Below are 18,116 nucleotides of genomic sequence, written 5' to 3'. Positions count from 1 at the left end.
TGGGAGGCCCCGGCAAACCAAAATCGAATTTACCCAATTCATTAATTTGACCTAAATTAAGAGTTTATAAAAAAGCAACCATTTCCATCTGTAGATGTCTCCTTTAAGTCAGTCAGTCACACAAAGAAACCACACATATTCTCAATATCAAGTCATTTCAGGAGGTTTCTCTCAGACTAGAAGAGCAACGTTGCTGAAAAGGTTTGTAGCCTAAACTGTTCACACAAAAAAAACCCGAAAGGGGCTTGATGTGCAGAACAAGCCTAAATGAAAGCGATTGTCGGAGCGTACAAACTTAAAACACAGGCAGTCTCTACCTAATATTGCCACTGGTTACACGGTAGCCTAACGCTACATTCAGGTAGCCTAATGCTACATTCAGGTAGCCCAATGCTACATTCATGTAGCCCAATGCTACATTCAGGTAGCCTAATGCTACATTCAGGTAGCCTAATGCTACATTCAGCTAGCCTAACGCTACATTCAGGTAGCCTAACGCTACATTCAGGTAGCCTAACGCTACATTCAGGTAGCCTAATGCTACATTCTACAGCTGAAAAGTCACACATGGTCACCTTGACATGTTCTTCAGATTGGTAAGATGAGCGCTGTTGACGAACACAAAGAAACAATACAAAACAGCTGGTTAAAATAAAGACATTCTGTGGGAGTCATGGTGGAAGCTTGCTATTTAAAAGATCCTAAAACAGATTCCATTTGGCACCAAATAACACAAATTTCTACATTGTAGCTGAGTAAACCAACCTTCAGTAGATGTCTTTCCACATCCAGAGACTACTACTCTCAACTCTCTCTTTAATGAGGGCGCTTCAGCCTACAATTGGGTTTTCAAGAACATTTTCTGACATTATCAATGCTGGAACTTTACAAAGTATACATGTGTTTATCTCTTGAAGGAAATTACGCTTCAACTTGGCAGACAGCGTTTTTGACAAACAACGCTGCAAGGGGATACCCAAGATAGGACAGGAAGCCTTTTAATAAAACATGAGCCTCTAAAGTGTCCGGCTGCTCCTGACAAAAGGTCTCGTTCAAACCGCCCCTCAATAGCAGATAGACAACACAAGCCACCATGACCCAAACACAGAAGAATGTGACATCTAAAAATGGCACTTCAAATGGTAGCCTGGTCCCAGATCTGTTTGTGCAGTCTTGCCAACTTTTACTTTTTTGGTAGCCTGGTCCCAGATCTGTTTGTGCAGTCTTGCTACCTCTTACTTTTTTGGTAGCCTGGTCCCAGATCTGTTTGTGCAGTCTTGCCAACTCCTCTGGTCTTATTTGTCACGCTAATGTGTCGATGACCAAAGGAGTTGGCAAGACTGCACAAACCAAATCTGCGACCAGGCTAGGTAATGACCACAGGAGTTGATTTAGAATTAAATCTCTCCCATGAATATTGGAATAAGATGTTCGACTAGCAGGTGTCCACATTTTTTGGGGTCATGTAGTGTATTTCGCAAATCATCCAGGAGATGCCGATGATTTTGTTACAACGCTGTGAAATGTGTGATGACCGAGAGAGACTGTTGTCTAGCAGCACACTAACAGCTGTGTCTCTGAAACCTCTTTGGGTGTCCCGCCAACTGACAGCTGGAAGGAGGGTCATTTCTTCCTTCTCCTCTTCGTACATATTAGCATCGACTTAGTTTTTTTTGTATTTACCACTCATTTGTTTTGGTAAATAAATAACCTCTTTCAGCTGCCTTACATCATTTCCTGTTACATAGAAAATGATATCGACAGCAAACACGGTTGCTATACAATTGGAGCGCACCAGAGGCAGATCCTTTGCATACAGCAAGTACATAATAGGTCCTAGGCAGCTGCCTTGTGGGACACCATAGCATACAGAATGAGGTTCAGAATAGGCACCATTTATGAATGTAAACTGCTTCCTTTTGACAAGATAGGACTGTAACCATCTCAATGAGGTGTTATCATATCCATAGTGACACAAATTCATCAACAGATCAACAAGGTCAACAGCAGCACACCCACAAGTTGACCGTGGTCACGTGACCTGAGCCACTATTAAATCAACTGGAGCTGTTGCAGTCCAGTGATCCTTACGGAATGCACACTGGTAGGCTGGATCCTTACGGTATGCACTCTGGTAGCCTGGGATCCTTACGGTATGCACGCTGGTAGGCTGGGATCCTTACGTATGCACGCTGGTAGGCTGGGATCCTTACGGTATGTAGACTGGTAGGCTGGGATCCTTACGGTATGCAGACTGGTAGGATTGGATCCTTACGGTATGCACGCTGGTAGGCTGGGATCCTTACGGTATGCACGCTGGGAGGCTGGGATCCTTACGGTATGCACGCTGATAGGCTGGGATCCTTACGGTATGCACGCTGGTAGCCTGGGATCCTTACGGTATGCACGCTGGTAGCCTGGGATCCTTACGGTATGCACGCTGGTAGCCTGGGATCCTTACGGTATGCACGCTGGTAGCCTGGGATCCTTACGGTATGCACGCTGGTAGCCTGGGATCCTTACGGTATGCACGCTGGTAGCCTGGGATCCTTACGGTATGCACGCTGGTAGCCTGGGATCCTTATGGTATGTACGCTGGTAGGCTGTACGGTCTGCACGCTGGTAGGCTGTACAGTCTGCACGCTGGTAGGCTGTACTGTCTGCACGCTGGTAGGCTGTACGGTCTGCACGCTGGTAGGCTGTACGGTCTGCACGCTGGTAGGCTGTACGGTCTGCACGCTGGTAGGCTGTACGGTATGCACGCTGGTAGGCTGTACGGTATGCATGCTGGTAGGCTGTACGGTCTGCACGCTGGTAGGCTGGGATCATTTTATTCTGTTCTATAGAAACCCATATATGGTTACTGACAAATGCTTCCAGAATGTTATGTAGTGATGACTAATGTGTCAACGACCATAGGAGTTGGCAAAACTGCACAAACAGATCTGGGACCAGGCTAGGTAATGGCCATAGGAGTTGGGTAAGACTGAATAAACAGATCTGGGACAAAGCTATTTCAATGGCAGTTCGAGGTCAAATTAAGATAAGGCCCAATCCCAAATTGAACCCTAGACCCTAAGTCCTATGAACTTGTGGAGATCTGAGAGTATTTGACAGGCGCGGTCAATATGGTAATAAGCTCCAGCTTTCCTTCTGATAGGCTCACTGGAAGTTTCACCATATTGCTTGTACCAATCAAATACTCTCATATCTCAGTGCGTAGGGCGTAAGGGTCCATTTGGGACACATTGTGTGTGTTCCGGTTCAGTTCTCACCTGCCCTTGTTCTCCTTGCCCTTGACCTTGCTCTCCAGCCCCTTGCCCCCCTGGGGGTCCCACTCCACACTCCTGTCCTCTACCTTCAGGTTCAGATGGGACGACGACGAGTCGAAACCGAAGTTAAACGCTGGGGGAAAAATCAATCAGTCAGTCAGTCAGTCAACCAGTCAGTCAGTCAACCAGTCAAGCAGTCAAGCAGTCAGTCAGTCAAGCAGTCAGTCAGTCAAGCAGTCAGTCAGTCAAGCAGTCAGTCAACCAGTCAGTCAGTCAACCAGTCAAGCAGTCAACCAGTCAAGCAGTCAGTCAGTCAAGCAGTCAGTCAGTCAAGCAGTCAGTCAGTCAGTCAAGCAGTCAGTCAAGCAGTCAGTCAATTAATCAGTCAGTCAGTCAATTAATCAGTCAGTCAGTCAATTAATCAGTCAGTCAGTCAGCCAGTCAGTCAAGCAGTCAGTCAAGCAGTCAGTCAGTCAACCAGTCAGTCAGTCAACCAGTCAGTCAGTCAACCAGTCAATCAGTCAAGCAGTCAGTCAGTCAAGCAGTCAGTCAATCAGATACCAATAATGTAATAACTACATAATTGTTGAGCCAAGACAACATAGGGCAACAGTCTTACCTCTGGTTTCCAGGGTAACTAACAGTCTTACCTCTGGTTTCCAGGGTAACTAACAGTCTTACCTCTGGTTTCCAGGGTAACTAACAGTCTTACCTCTAGTTTCCAGGGTAACTAACAGTCTTACCTCTAGTTTCCAGGGTAACTGGATCAGAGTATTCTCCAGCTGCTGCCTTGTTGCAAGCTCGTACCCGGAAGTTCATGAACTTGGAGTCAAACTTTAAACCTGGAGGATGAACAGCACATTATCTGTACAGGTTCATTATGTTCTGTAGGTGAACAAGCTTTCAGAGTTTGATAAAGTTACAAAAAGGTGAAGCAAAGCTATAGAGATTAGTCATATTTTAAAACACAAGAAGCTGCATGAAAACACTGCAGTCTTAGCCTGGTCCCAAATCTGTTTGTGCCATCTTGCCAAGTGGCATGACAATGGCAATATGAGTTGGCAAGACGACACAAGCAGATCTGGGACCAGGCTACAGTAGGATCTACTCTAGCTCCGTACCGGACAGTGAGTATTCTGTGGTCTTGATATTATCCACCACCTCCCAGCACCGTTCGTCTTTGATGCGTGGCAGTCCTTCGTGGTCGGTCTTTCTGTACTCCAGTATGTAGTGGTCTATCTTGCTGTCCTCCACTGGCATCTTCCAGGCTATGGACACAGTGTTGTCTAACACCAGACAGTCCCCTACCTCTATCTCTGGGGCTCGAGGGACTGAAACCATACAGAGAAATGGGTATTTAAAAGACAGCAACAGATCTGTGAAATGGAAAATAATTTTAGGGTTGACTAAATAAGCTTTTTTGGATGTCCTCCTAAATGACATTCAGGATTCATTAATGGAAATGTTTTAAAAAAGGAGTGAAAGGTTTTTAGCGAGCGAGAGAGACAGAGAGAGAAAGTCACACATACGCCCAGGCCGTGAGCAGGCAAACAGGCCTAAACCCCCACTCTTACACAAGCCAATGGCATGTACCAGATGCTCAGCAGGCTCTGCTCACACTTACTGGTCTGAGGTCAAACCACACGACTAACAACATTGGATGCTTTATGGAACACAAAGCCTTCACTATCTCATCATGGAATATCCAAGGCCTGAGGACACCCCTATCAGATCAAAGCAAAATCACAGTCTACTTGAACAGATCAATACTCAATCATGAGGCATCAAAGCCAAAGGAACAGAATAATATTAAGAAATGCTGTAGACGTAAGGAAAGCAGAGTGGAAATCTACCAAAAAAACGTTCCTGGACTAAATGTTCCACTGTAATAGTGAAGGTGTAAACTTGGCAGTAGTGAACCTAAACAGTATATTTGACCTTTCACCTTCCCTATCAAATCAAAAAATGTCAAGCAGAAAACCTAAGAAAGTTAAAAATGACAAATGGTTTGATGAAGAACGCAAAAACTTAAGAAATTGAGAAACCGGTCCAACCAAAAACAGAGACCCAGAAAACCTGAGCCTACGCCTTCACTATGGTGGATCACTAAAACAATACAGAAATACACTACGGAAAAAGAAGGAACAGCACGTCAGAAATCAGCTCAATGTAATTGAAGAATCCATAGACTAGGCACTTCGGGGAAAATTGGAAAACACTAAACTAACAACAACGATCTATCCAAAACAGAGATGTATGGATAAACCACTTCTCCATCTTTTTGGCTCTAGAACAAAGAACAAACAGCAAACACATACATGATCAAATACTAATCTTAGAATCAACTATTAAAGACTACCAGAACCCACTGGATTCTCCAATCACATTGAATGAACTACAGGACAAAATACAAACCCTCCAACCCAAAAAGGCCTGTGGTGTTGATGGTATCTTAAATAATAAAATATACAGACCACAAATTCCAATTGGCTATACTTAAACTCTTTAACATCATCCTTAGCTCTGGCATCTTCCCCAATATTTGTAACCAAGGACTGATCACCCCAATCCACAAAAGTGGAGACAAATTTGAGCCCAATAACTACCGTGGGATATGCATCAACAGCAACCTTGGGAAAATCTGCATATTATTAAAAGCAGACTCGTACATTTCCTCAGTGAAAACAATGTACTGAGTAAATGTCAAATTGGCTTTTTACCAAATTACCGTACGACAGACCACGTATTCATCTTGCACACCATAATTGACAAAGAAACAAACCAAAACAAAGGCAAAGGCTTCTCATGCTTTGTTGATTTCAAAAAGCTTTTGACTCAATTTGGCATGAGGGTCTGCTATACAAATTTATGGGAAGTGGTGTTGGGTGAAAAATCATACAACATTATAAAATCCATGTACACAAACAACAAGTGTGTGGTTAAAATTGGCCAAGAACCCCCACACATTTCTTCCCACAGAGTCGTGGGGTGAGACAGGGATGCAGCTTAAGCCCCACCCTCTTCAACATTAGCAAGGGCACTAGAACAGTCTGCAGCACCCAGCCTCACCTTACTAGAATCTGAAGTCAAACGTCTACTGATGATCTGATGCTTCTGTCCCCAACCAAGGAGGGCCTACAGCAGCACCAAGATCTTCTGCACAGATTCTGCCAGACCTGGGCCCTGACAGAAAATCTCAGTAAGACAAAAATAATGGTGTTCCAAAAAAGGTCCAGTTGCCAGGACCACAAATACAAATTCCATCTAGACACATCTAGACACAAAATCTATACATACCTCGGCCTAAACATCAGCTTTGTGGAAGGTAACTTCCACAAAGCTGTGAACGAGCTGAGAGACCTGGCAAAAGGACCTTCTATGCCATCAAAAGGAACTTAAAATTCGATATACCAATTAGGATCTGGTAAAAAAAATACTTGAAATCAGTTATAGAACCCATTGCTGTGAGTTCTGGGTTCCACTCACCTACCAATAATTCACTAAAAATGGGACAAACACCAAATTGAGACTCTGCAAGCAGAATTCTGCAAAAAGTATCCTCCGTCTACAACGTAAAACACCAAATAATGCATGCAGAGCAGAATTAGGCCGATAACCGCTAATGATCAAAATCCAGAAAAGAGCCGTTAAATTCTACAACTACCTAAAAGGAATCGATTCCCAAACCTTCCACAACATCACCTACAGAGAAATGAACCTGGAGAAGTGTCCCCTAAGCAAGCTGGTCCTTGAGCTCTGTTCACACACACAAACAGACCCCACAGAGCCCCAGGACAGCAACACAATTAGACCCAACCAAATCATGATTAAAACAGAAAGATAATTATTTGACACATTGCTCAGTTTTTGTTGGTTAATTCTTTCCAAACTACAAGCTATTTGGCCCTAAACAGAGAGTACACAGTGGCAGAATACCTGACCACTGTGACTGACCCAAACTTAAGGAAAGCTTTGACTATGTACAGACTCAGTGAGCATAGCCTTGCTATTGAGAAAGGCCACCATAGCCTGTCCTCTCTTGAGAGCCAGGTCTGCCTATGTGCACACCGCCCACAAACTGAGGTGGAAAATGCACTTCCTAACCTCCTGCCCAAATGTATGACCATATTAGAGACACATATTTCCCTCAGATTACACAGACCCACAAAGAACTAAAAAACAAACCCAATTTTGATAAACTCCCATATCTACTGGGTGAAATACCACAGCGAGCTCATTACAGCAGCCACAAGAAAAGGGCAACCAGTGAAGAACAAACACCATTGTAAATACAACCCATATTTATATGTATTTATTTTCCCTTTTAAACTTGAACTATTTGCACCTAATATGACATTTGAAAAGTCTTTATTTGTTTGGAGTGTAATGTTTACTGTAAATGTTTGTACTGTTTATTTCACTTTGGTTTCTGATCTATTTCACTTGCTTTTGCAATGTTAACCTATTTTTCCCATGCCAATAAATCCCTTAAATTAAATTGAGAGAGAAAGAGAGAGATGAATGTGACAGTGGGTACACCACTGCAGAGCAGGTGGTTTCTGATGCTCCATTGACCAATCTAAACTAGGGGGTCACACCACTGGTCCTAGGGGGTCACACCACTGGTCCTAGGGGGTCACACCACTGGTCCTAGGAGGTCACACCACTGGTCCTAGGAGGTCACACCACTGGACCTAGGGGTCACACCACTGGTCCTAGGGGTCACACCACTGGTCCTAGGGGGTCACACCACTGGTCCTAGGGGGTCACACCACTGGTCCTAGGGGGTCACACCACTGGTCCTAGGGGGTCACACCACTGGTCCTAGGGGGTCACACCACTGGTCCTAGGAGGTCACACCACTGGTCCTAGGAGGTCACACCGCTGGTCCTAGGGGGTCACACCGCTGGTCCTAGGGGGTCACACTACTGGTCCTAGGGGGTCACACCACTGGTCCTAGGGGGTCACACCACTGGTCCTAGGGGGTCACACCACTGGTCCTAGGGGGTCACACCACTGGTCCTAGGAGGTCACACCACTGGTCCTAGGAGGTCACACCACTGGTCCTAGGAGGTCACACCACTGGTCCTAGGAGGTCACACCACTGGTCCTAGGGGGTCACACCGCTGGTCCTAGGAGGTCACACCACTGGTCCTAGGAGGTCACACCACTGGTCCTAGGGGGTCACACCACTGGTCCTAGGAGGTCACACCACTGGTCCTAGGGGGTCACACCGCTGGTCCTAGGGGGTCACACCGCTGGTCCTAGGGGGTCACACCGCTGGTCCTAGGGGTCACACCACTAGTCCTAGGGGTCACACCACTAGTCCTAGGGGTCACACCACTAGTCCTAGGGGTCACACCACTGGTCCTAGGGGTCACACCACTGGTCCTAGGGGTCAAGGGTCACACTGCAGACCCGCACCAGGATGAAGTGACTAAGGGGGCTGTTGAAATCACAGAGGGGCTACATTTTAACATTTTGGTGGGGGGTTCTTACATTGGAATTATATCGAATTCTGCTTATATAAATGATGCTATCCCATAATAAACATATCAAATGATCAAATGCCGAGACTCCAAGATCACGGAGAGCTTTTTAAATCTGTAGCCCATCTCTGCTGCGCTGTATCAGCACAATGGAAAGCCTCCGACAGCCATTTATATGGGCAATTACCCTATTACAAACAGCCTACGTAAATGTGCCGTCCACACAGCTGTCATACCAAAATAATGCCAACTAAATGCTGAAAGTAGTAGCCTAGTTATTCATGCATGCAAACAAAAATACTGAATAGCAGTTTGGCTCAGAACTGGGAATGAAAACGAATGTGAACAGAACAAAAACAATGGTAAAAGGTAGTAGGTCTAGTATGCTAAATATCAGATTGATGAAGGCATGACAATCTATATTTACACTAGTTACATTAACAGTAAACCAACACAGAAAACAAAAAGGTGAATGGAGATCCAGATAGCCTACTAATGCAGTCTACTACAGTGAGATGCAGCCTACAGCCTACTACAGTGAGATGCAGCCCACAGCCTACTACAGTGAGATGCAGCCTACAGTCTACTACAGTGAGATGCAGCCCACAGCCTACTACAGTGAGATGCAGCCTACAGCCTACTACAGTGAGATGCAGCCTACAGCCTACTACAGTGAGATGCAGCCTACAGCCTACTACAGTGAGATGCAGCCCACAGCCTACTACAGTGAGATGCAGCCCACAGCCTACTACAGTGAGATGCAGCCTACAGCCTACTACAGTGAGATGCAGCCCACAGCCTACTACAGTGAGATGCAGCCTACAGTCTACTACAGTGAGATGCAGCCCACAGCCTACTACAGTGAGATGCAGCCTACAGCCTACTACAGTGAGATGCAGCCTACAGCCTACTACAGTGAGATGCAGCCTACAGCCTACTACAGTGAGATGCAGCCCACAGCCTACTACAGTGAGATGCAGCCCACAGCCTACTACAGTGAGATGCAGCCTACTACAGTGAGATGCAGCCTACAGCCTACTACAGTGAGATGCAGCCTACAGCCTACTACAGTGAGATGCAGCCTACAGTCTACTACAGTGAGATGCAGTCTACTACAGTGAGATGCAGCCTACAGCCTACTACAGTGAGATGCAGCCTACTACAGTGAGATGCAGCCTACAGCCTATTACAGTGAGATGCAGCCTACAGCCTATTATAGTGAGATGCAGCCTACTACAGTGAGATGCAGCCTACAGCCTATTACAGTGAGATGCAGCCACCAGTCTACTACAGTGAGATGCAGCCTACAGCCTACAGTGAGATGCAGCCTACAGCCTATTACAGTGAGATGCAGCCACCAGTCTACTACAGTGAGATGCAGCCTACAGCCTACTACAGTGAGATGCATCCTAATACAGTGAGATGCAGCCTACTACAGTGAGATGCAGCCTACAGCCTACTACAGTGACATGCATACTAAAACAGTGAGATGCAGCCTACTACAGTGAGATGCAGCCTACAGTCTACTACAGTGAGATGCAGCCTACTACAGTGAGATGCAGCCTACTACAGTGAGATGCAGCCTACAGCCTACAACAGTGAGATGCAGCCTACAGCCTACTACAGTGAGATGCAGCCTACAGCCTACTACAGTGAGAAGCAGCCTACAGCCTACTACAGTGAGATGCAGCCTACAGTCTACTACAGTGAGATGCAGCCTACAGCCTACTGCAGTGAGATGCAGCCTACAGCCTACTACAGTGAGATGCAGCCTACAGCCTACTACAGTGAGATGCAGCCTACAGCCTACTACAGTGAGATGCAGCCTACAGCCTACTACAGTGAGATGCAGCCTACAGCCTACTACAGTGAGATACAGCCTACTACAGTGAGATGCAGCCTACAGCCTACTACAGTGAGATACAGCCTACAGTCTACTACAGTGAGATGCAGCCTACTACAGTGAGATGCAGCCTACTACAGTGAGATGCAGCCTACAGCCTACTACAGTGAGATGCAGCCTACTACAGTGAGATGCAGCCTACAGCCTACTACAGTGAGATACAGCCTACAGTCTACTACAGTGAGATGCAGCCTACTACAGTGAGATCCAGCCTACTACAGTGAGATGCAGCCTACAGCATACTACAGTGAGATGCAGCCTACTACAGTGAGATGCAGCCTACTACAGTGAGATGCAGCCTACAGCCTACTACAGTGAGATGCAGCCTACTACAGTGAGATGCAGCCTACAGCCTACTACAGTGAGATACAGCCTACAGTCTACTACAGTGAGATGCAGCCTAATACAGTGAGATGCATCCTACTACAGTGAGATGCAGCCTACTACAGTGTGAAGCAGCCTACTACAGTGAGATGCAGCCTACGACAGTGAGATGCAGCCTACGACAGTGAGATGCAGCCTACGACAGTGAGATGCAGCCTACGACAGTGAGATGCAGCCTACTACAGTGAGATGCAGCCTACAGCCTACTACAGTGAGATGCAGCCTATTACAGTGAGATGCAGCCTAATACAGTGAGATGCAGCCTAGTCTACTACAGTGAGATGCAGCCTACAGCCTACTACAGTGAGATGCAGCCTACAGCCTACTACAGTGAGATGTAGCCTACAGCCTACTACAGTGAGATGCATCCTACTACAGTGAGATGCAGCCTACAGTCTACTACAGTGAGATGCAGCCTACTACAGTGAGATGCAGCCTACAGCCTACTACAGTGAGATGCAGTCTACAGCCTACTACAGTGAGATGCAGCCTACAGTCTACAACAGTGAGATGCAGCCTACAGTCTACTACAGTGAGATGCATCCTACTACAGTGAGATGCAGCCTACAGTCTACTACAGTGAGATGCAGCCTACAGTCTACTACAGTGAGATGCAGCCTACAGCCTACTACAGTGAGATGCAGCCTACTACAGTGAGATGCAGCCTACTACAGTGAGATGCAGCCTACTACAGTGAGATGCAGCCTACTACAGTGAGATGCAGCCTACAGCCTACTACAGTGAGATACAGCCTACAGTCTACTACAGTGAGATGCAGCCTAATACAGTGAGATACAGTCTACTACAGTGAGATGCAGCCTACTACAGTGTGATGCAGCCTACGACAGTGAGATGCAGCCTACGACAGTGAGATGCAGCCTACGACAGTGAGATGCAGCCTACGACAGTGAGATGCAGCCTACTACAGTGAGATGCAGCCTACTACAGTGAGATGCAGCCTACTACAGTGAGATGCAGCCTACAGCCTACTACAGTGAGATGCAGCCTATTACAGTGAGATGCAGCCTATAGCCTACTACAGTGAGATGCAGCCTACAGTCTACTACAGTGAGATGCAGCCTACAGCCTACTACAGTGAGATGCATCCTACAGCCTACTACAGTGAGATGCATCCTACTACAGTGAGATGCAGCCTACTACAGTGAGATGCAGCCTACAGTCTACTACAGTGAGATGCAGCCTACAGCCTACTACAGTGAGGTACAGTCTACAGCCTACTACAGTGAGATGCAGCCTACAGCCTACTACAGTGAGATGCATCCTACTACAGTGAGATGCAGCCTACTACAGTGAGATGCAGCCTACAGTCTACTACAGTGAGATGCAGCCTACAGTCTACTACAGTGAGATGCAGCCTACAGTCTACTACAGTGAGATGCAGCCTATAGCCTACTACAGTGAGATGCAGCCTACAGTCTACTACAGTGAGATGCAGCCTACTACAGTGAGATGCAGCCTACTACAGTGAGATGCAGCCTACAACAGTGAGATGCAGCCTACAACAGTGAGATGCAGCCTACAACAGTGAGATGCAGCCTACAGTCTACTACAGTGAGATGCAGCCTACAGCCTACTACAGTGAGATGCAGCCTACAGCCTACTACATTTAAGTCATTTTAGCAGACGCTCTTATCCAGAGCGACTTACAAATTGGAAAGTTCATACATATTCATCCTGGTCCCCCCGTGGGAAATGAACCCACAACCCTGGCGTTGCAAGCGCCATGCTCTACCAACTGAGCCACACGGGACCACAGTGAGATGCAGTGAGTGAGATGCAGCCTACTACAGTGAGATGCAGCCTACAGCCTACTACAGTGAGATGCAGCCTACAATCTACTACAGTGAGATGCAGCCTACTACAGTGAGATGCAGCCCACAGCCTATTACAGTGAGATGCAGCCTACTACAGTGAGATGCAGCCCACAGCCTATTACAGTGAGATGCAGCCTACTACAGTGAGATGCAGGCTACAGCCTACTACAGTGAGATGCAGCCTACAGTCTACTACAGTGAGATGCAGCCTACTACAGTGAGATGCAGGCTACTACAGTGAGATGCAGCCTACAGCCTACTACAGTGAGATGCAGGCTACTACAGTGAGATGCAGCCTACAGCCTACTACAGTGAGATGCAGCCTACTACAGTGAGATGCAGCCTACAGCCTACTACAGTGAGATGCATCCTAATACAGTGAGATGCAGCCTACAGTCTACTACAGTGAGATGCAGCCTACAGTCTACTACAGTGAGATGCAGCATACAGCCTACTACAGTGAGATGCAGCCTACAGCCTACTACAGTGAGATGCAGCCTACAACCTACTACAGTGAGATGCAGCCTACTACAGTGAGATGCATCCTACTACAGTGCGATGCAGCCTACAGCCTACTACAGTGAGATGCTGCCTACTACAGTGAGAAGCATCCTACTACAGTGAGATGCAGCCTACTACAGTGAGATGCAGCCTAATACAGTGAGATGCAGCCTACAGCCTACTACAGTGAGATGCAGCCTACTGCAGTGAGATGCAGCCTACAGCCTACTACAGTGAGATGCAGCCTACTACAGTGAGATGCAGCCTACTACAGTGAGATGCAGCCTACTACAGTGAGATGCAGCCTACTACAGTGAGATGCAGCCTACTACAGTGAGATGCAGCCTACTACAGTGAGATGCAGTCTACTACAGTGAGATGCAGACTACTACAGTGAGATGCAGCCTACAGCCTACTACAGTGAGATGCAGCCTACAGCCTACTACAGTGAGATGCATCCTATTACAGTGAGATGCAGCCTACAGCCTACTACAGTGAGATGCAGCCTACAGCCTACTACAGTGAGATGCAGCCTACTACAGTGAGATGCAGTCTACTACAGTGAGATGCAGCCTACAGCCTACTACAGTGAGATGCAGCCTACTACAGTGAGATGCAGCCTACAGCCTACTACAGTGAGATGCAGGCTACTACAGTGAGATGCAGCCTACTACAGTGAGATGCATCCTAATACAGTGAGATGCAGCCTACAGCCTACAACAGTGAGATGCAGGCTACAACAGTGAGATGCAGCCTACTACAGTGAGATGCAGTCTACTACAGTGAGATGCAGCCTACAGCCTACTACAGTGAGATGCAGGCTACAACAGTGAGATGCAGCCTACAGTCTACTACAGTGAGATGCATCCTAATACAGTGAGATGCAGTCTACTACAGTGAGATGCAGCCTACAGCCTACTACAGTGAGATGCAGCCTACAATCTACTACAGTGAGATGCAGCCTACAGTCTACTACAGTGAGATGCAGCCTACTACAGTGAGATGCAGCCTACTACAGTGAGATGCAGCCTACTACAGTGAGATGCAGCCTACTACAGTGAGATGCAGCCTACTACAGTGAGATGCAGCCTACTACAGTGAGATGCAGCCTACAACAGTGAGATGCAGCCTACTACAGTGAGATGCAGCCTACAACAGTGAGATGCAGCCTACTACAGTGAGATGCAGCCTACTACAGTGAGATGCAGCCTACAGCCTACTACAGTGAGATGCAGTCTACAGCCTACTACAGTGAGATGCAGCCTACTACAGTGAGATGCAGTCTACAGTCTACTACAGTGAGATGCAGCCTACAGTCTACTACAGTGAGATGCAGCCTACTACAGTGAGATGCAGTCTACAGTCTACTACAGTGAGATGCAGCCTACAGCCTACTACAGTGAGATGCAGTCTACTACAGTGAGATGCAGTCTACAGCCTACTACAGTGAGATGCAGCCTACTACAGTGAGATGCAGCCTACAGCCTACTACAGTGAGATGCAGCCTACAGCCTACTACAGTGAGATGCAGCCTACTACAGTGAGATCCAGCCTACTACAGTGAGATGCAGCCTACAGTCTACTACAGTGAGATTCAGCCTACAGTCTACTACAGTGAGATCCAGCCTACTACAGTGAGATGCAGCCTACTACAGTGAGATGCAGTCTACTACAGTGAGATGCAGCCTACAGCCTACTACAGTGAGATGCAGCCTACTACAGTGAGATGCAGCCTACAGCCTACTACAGTGAGATGCAGTCTACAGCCTACTACAGTGAGATGCAGCCTACTACAGTGAGATGCAGCCTACAGCCTACTACAGTGAGATGCAGCCTACAGCCTACTACAGTGAGATGCAGCCTACAGCCTACTACAGTGAGATGCAGCCTACAGCCTACTACAGTGAGATGCAGCCTACTACAGTCTAGGATCAGTTTTGACCTGTTAGATTATAATGAATGGATAAGGGGGGACCTGATCCTAGATAGAATCTCCTACTCCAAGACACTTGACGAATACCGGCCCAGATCTGTAGTGACATATCGCTGTGCTCCTTCTAGTAATCCCATCTGAGAAGTTATGGAGGTTATATAAGGTTAGAGTTAGGTTTCAGATTTCTATATTTGTTCAACAGCACTGCCACCCTGGAAAACACTGTCAGGTTACTCCATGGGCTGAACTGGTACCCTGTACACTATCTGGTGCCCCGTATGCCTCAGGTCTAAAGTAGTGCACTATATAGAGAATAGGGTTCCGTAGGACTCTGGTCAAAAGTAGTGCACTATATAGGGAATAGGGTTCCATAGGACTCTGGTCTAAAGTAGTGCACTATATAGAGTACAGGGTTCCATAGGGCTCTGGTCTAAAGTAGTGCACTATATAGAGTACAGGGTTCCATAGGGCTCTGGTCTAAAGTAGTGCACTATATAGAGTACAGGGTTCCATAGGGCTCTGGTCTAAAGTAGGACAGGGTTCCATTTGGGACACAGCCCATGCCTACTACACTCCACACTACTACACTCTGGAACCATGCCACAGAGGTAAGGGCCAGTCTGTCTCTTTTAGTTACAGTTGAAGACTTTGAGAGGACTGAAGCGCTGCTCTCACGGTCCACTGAGCATGTCTACTAGCTCCGAGCAACAGAGAGAGAGCGGCGCTGACGAACCACAGCCTTGCCTCAACCGCACACGCGTGAACACGTGAACAGTCGGCTTGAGGAGGATTTGTCCTATACAAGTAGTTCTCAAGTCTCGCCACTGTGACGACTGCCCTCAAAGCGTCTCCAGGTCCACAACAACACATACAGCTGATGTATCAACGTAACCCAGTCAGGTTGAGGTTTGCTCCACTACACTGACAGACTGCCCTTAGAGCTATTCAAAGCTTCCCAGTGCCACAACAACGCATACAGCTAATATGATGTATCAGTAATACTTAAACCTCAAGAATACAGACCGCTGGACCTCAATGAGAAACACAGTGGCTGTACATCCCTACATCCCTACAGCCCTACATCCCTACAGATCTACATCCCTACATCCCTACAGCCCTACAGATCTACATCCCTACAGCCCTACATCCCTACAGATCTACAGCCCTACAGCCCTACATCCCTACAGCCCTACAGCTCTACAGCTCTACATCCCTACAGCCCTACAGCCCTACATCCCTACATCCCTACAGCCCTACAGCTCTACAGCTCTACATCCCTACAGCCCTACAGCCCTACATCCCTACAGCCCTACAGCCCTACAGCTCTACATCCCTACAGCTCTACATCCCTACAGCTCTACATCCCTACAGCCCTACAGCCCTACAGCCCTACAGCTCTACATCCCTACAGCCCTACAGCCCTACAGCCCTACAGCTCTACATCCCTACAGCTCTACATCCCTACAGCCCTACATCCCTACAGCCCTACATCCCTACAGCCCTACAGCTCTACATCCCTACAGCTCTACATCCCTACAGCCCTACATCCCTACAGCCCTACATCCCTACAGCTCTACATCCCTACAGCTCTACATCCCTACAGCTCTACATCCCTACAGCCCTACATCCCTACAGCTCTACATCCCTACAGCTCTACATCCCTACAGATCTACATCCCTACAGCCCTACAGCCCTACAGCCCTACATCCCTACAGCCCTACATCCCTACAGCTCTACATCCCTACAGCTCTACAGCCCTACAGCCCTACAGCCCTACAGATCTACATCCCTACAGCCCTACATCCCTACAGCCCTACATCCCTACAGCTCTACATCCCTACAGCCCTACAGCTCTACAGCCCTACATCCCTACAGCTCTACATCCCTACAGCCCTACAGCTCTACAGATCTACATCCCTACAGCCCTACATCCCTACAGCCCTACATCCCTACAGCTCTACATCCCTACAGCTCTACAGCCCTACAGCCCTACAGCCCTACAGCCCTACAGCTCTACATCCCTACAGCTCTACATCCCTACAGCCCTACATCCCTACAGCTCTACATCCCTACAGCCCTACATCCCTACAGCTCTACATCCCTACAGCCCTACATCCCTACAGCTCTACATCCCTACAGCTCTACATCCCTACAGCCCTACATCCCTACAGCCCTACATCCCTACAGCCCTACAGCCCTACAGCCCTACAGCTCTACAGCCCTACAGCTCTACAGCCCTACATCCCTACAGCCCATCTCCATCAGTATTACTTCAGTAGTACATAGAGGGAATCACTAAATTATGAGAAAGGTCTTCTCCTGCCCGGGTTAGTTCCCTGAAGAAGGGAACTCTCTTCTGGGTTATTTTAGTCTTGTTGAGGTGGTTAACTCTGATCTGTGGTCTGTGGTACTGTAGTGATGTGGTGCTGTAGTTTCTGGCTGCTCAGGACATCTGTAGTACTGTAGTGTCTGGCTGCTCAGGACATCTGTGGTCTGTGGTACTGTAGTGTCTGGCTGCTCAGGACATCTGTGGTCTGTGGTACTGTAGTTTCTGGCTGCTCAGGACATCTGTGGTCTGTGGTACTGTAGTGTCTGGCTGCTCAGGACATCTGTGGTCTGTGGTACTGTAGTGTCTGGCTGCTCAGGACATCTGTGGTCTGTGGTACTGTAGTTTCTGGCTGCTCAGGACATCTGTGGTCTGTTGTACTGTAGTGTCTGGCTGCTCAGGACATCTGTGGTCTGTGGTACTGTAGTTTCTGGCTGCTCAGGACATCTGTGGTCGACTCGTGTGCTAGTCTA

At 47.4% G+C, this 18,116-nt stretch overlaps 1 protein-coding gene across 3 annotated transcripts in view; it reads right to left on the bottom strand.

The window, feature by feature from the left end:
- The window catches only part of LOC120042625 (FSD1-like protein), a 75,635-nt gene that overhangs the window by 21,533 nt on the left and 35,986 nt on the right, over positions 1-18,116 (bottom strand). For all 3 annotated transcript variants that reach the window (XM_038987445.1, XM_038987444.1, XM_038987446.1), the window contains 3 exons: positions 4,394-4,603; positions 4,016-4,114; positions 3,276-3,405 (listed from right to left, as the gene is read on the bottom strand). In XM_038987445.1, the coding sequence (XP_038843373.1) occupies positions 3,276-3,405; positions 4,016-4,114; positions 4,394-4,603 (439 nt within the window). The remainder of the gene's footprint in view (positions 1-3,275; positions 3,406-4,015; positions 4,115-4,393; positions 4,604-18,116) is intronic.

Source organism: Salvelinus namaycush, unplaced genomic scaffold (assembly GCF_016432855.1).
Source record: "Salvelinus namaycush isolate Seneca unplaced genomic scaffold, SaNama_1.0 Scaffold73, whole genome shotgun sequence".
Classification (NCBI taxonomy): Eukaryota; Metazoa; Chordata; class Actinopteri; order Salmoniformes; family Salmonidae; genus Salvelinus; species Salvelinus namaycush.
This window is presented reverse-complemented; position numbering and strand designations above follow the sequence as displayed.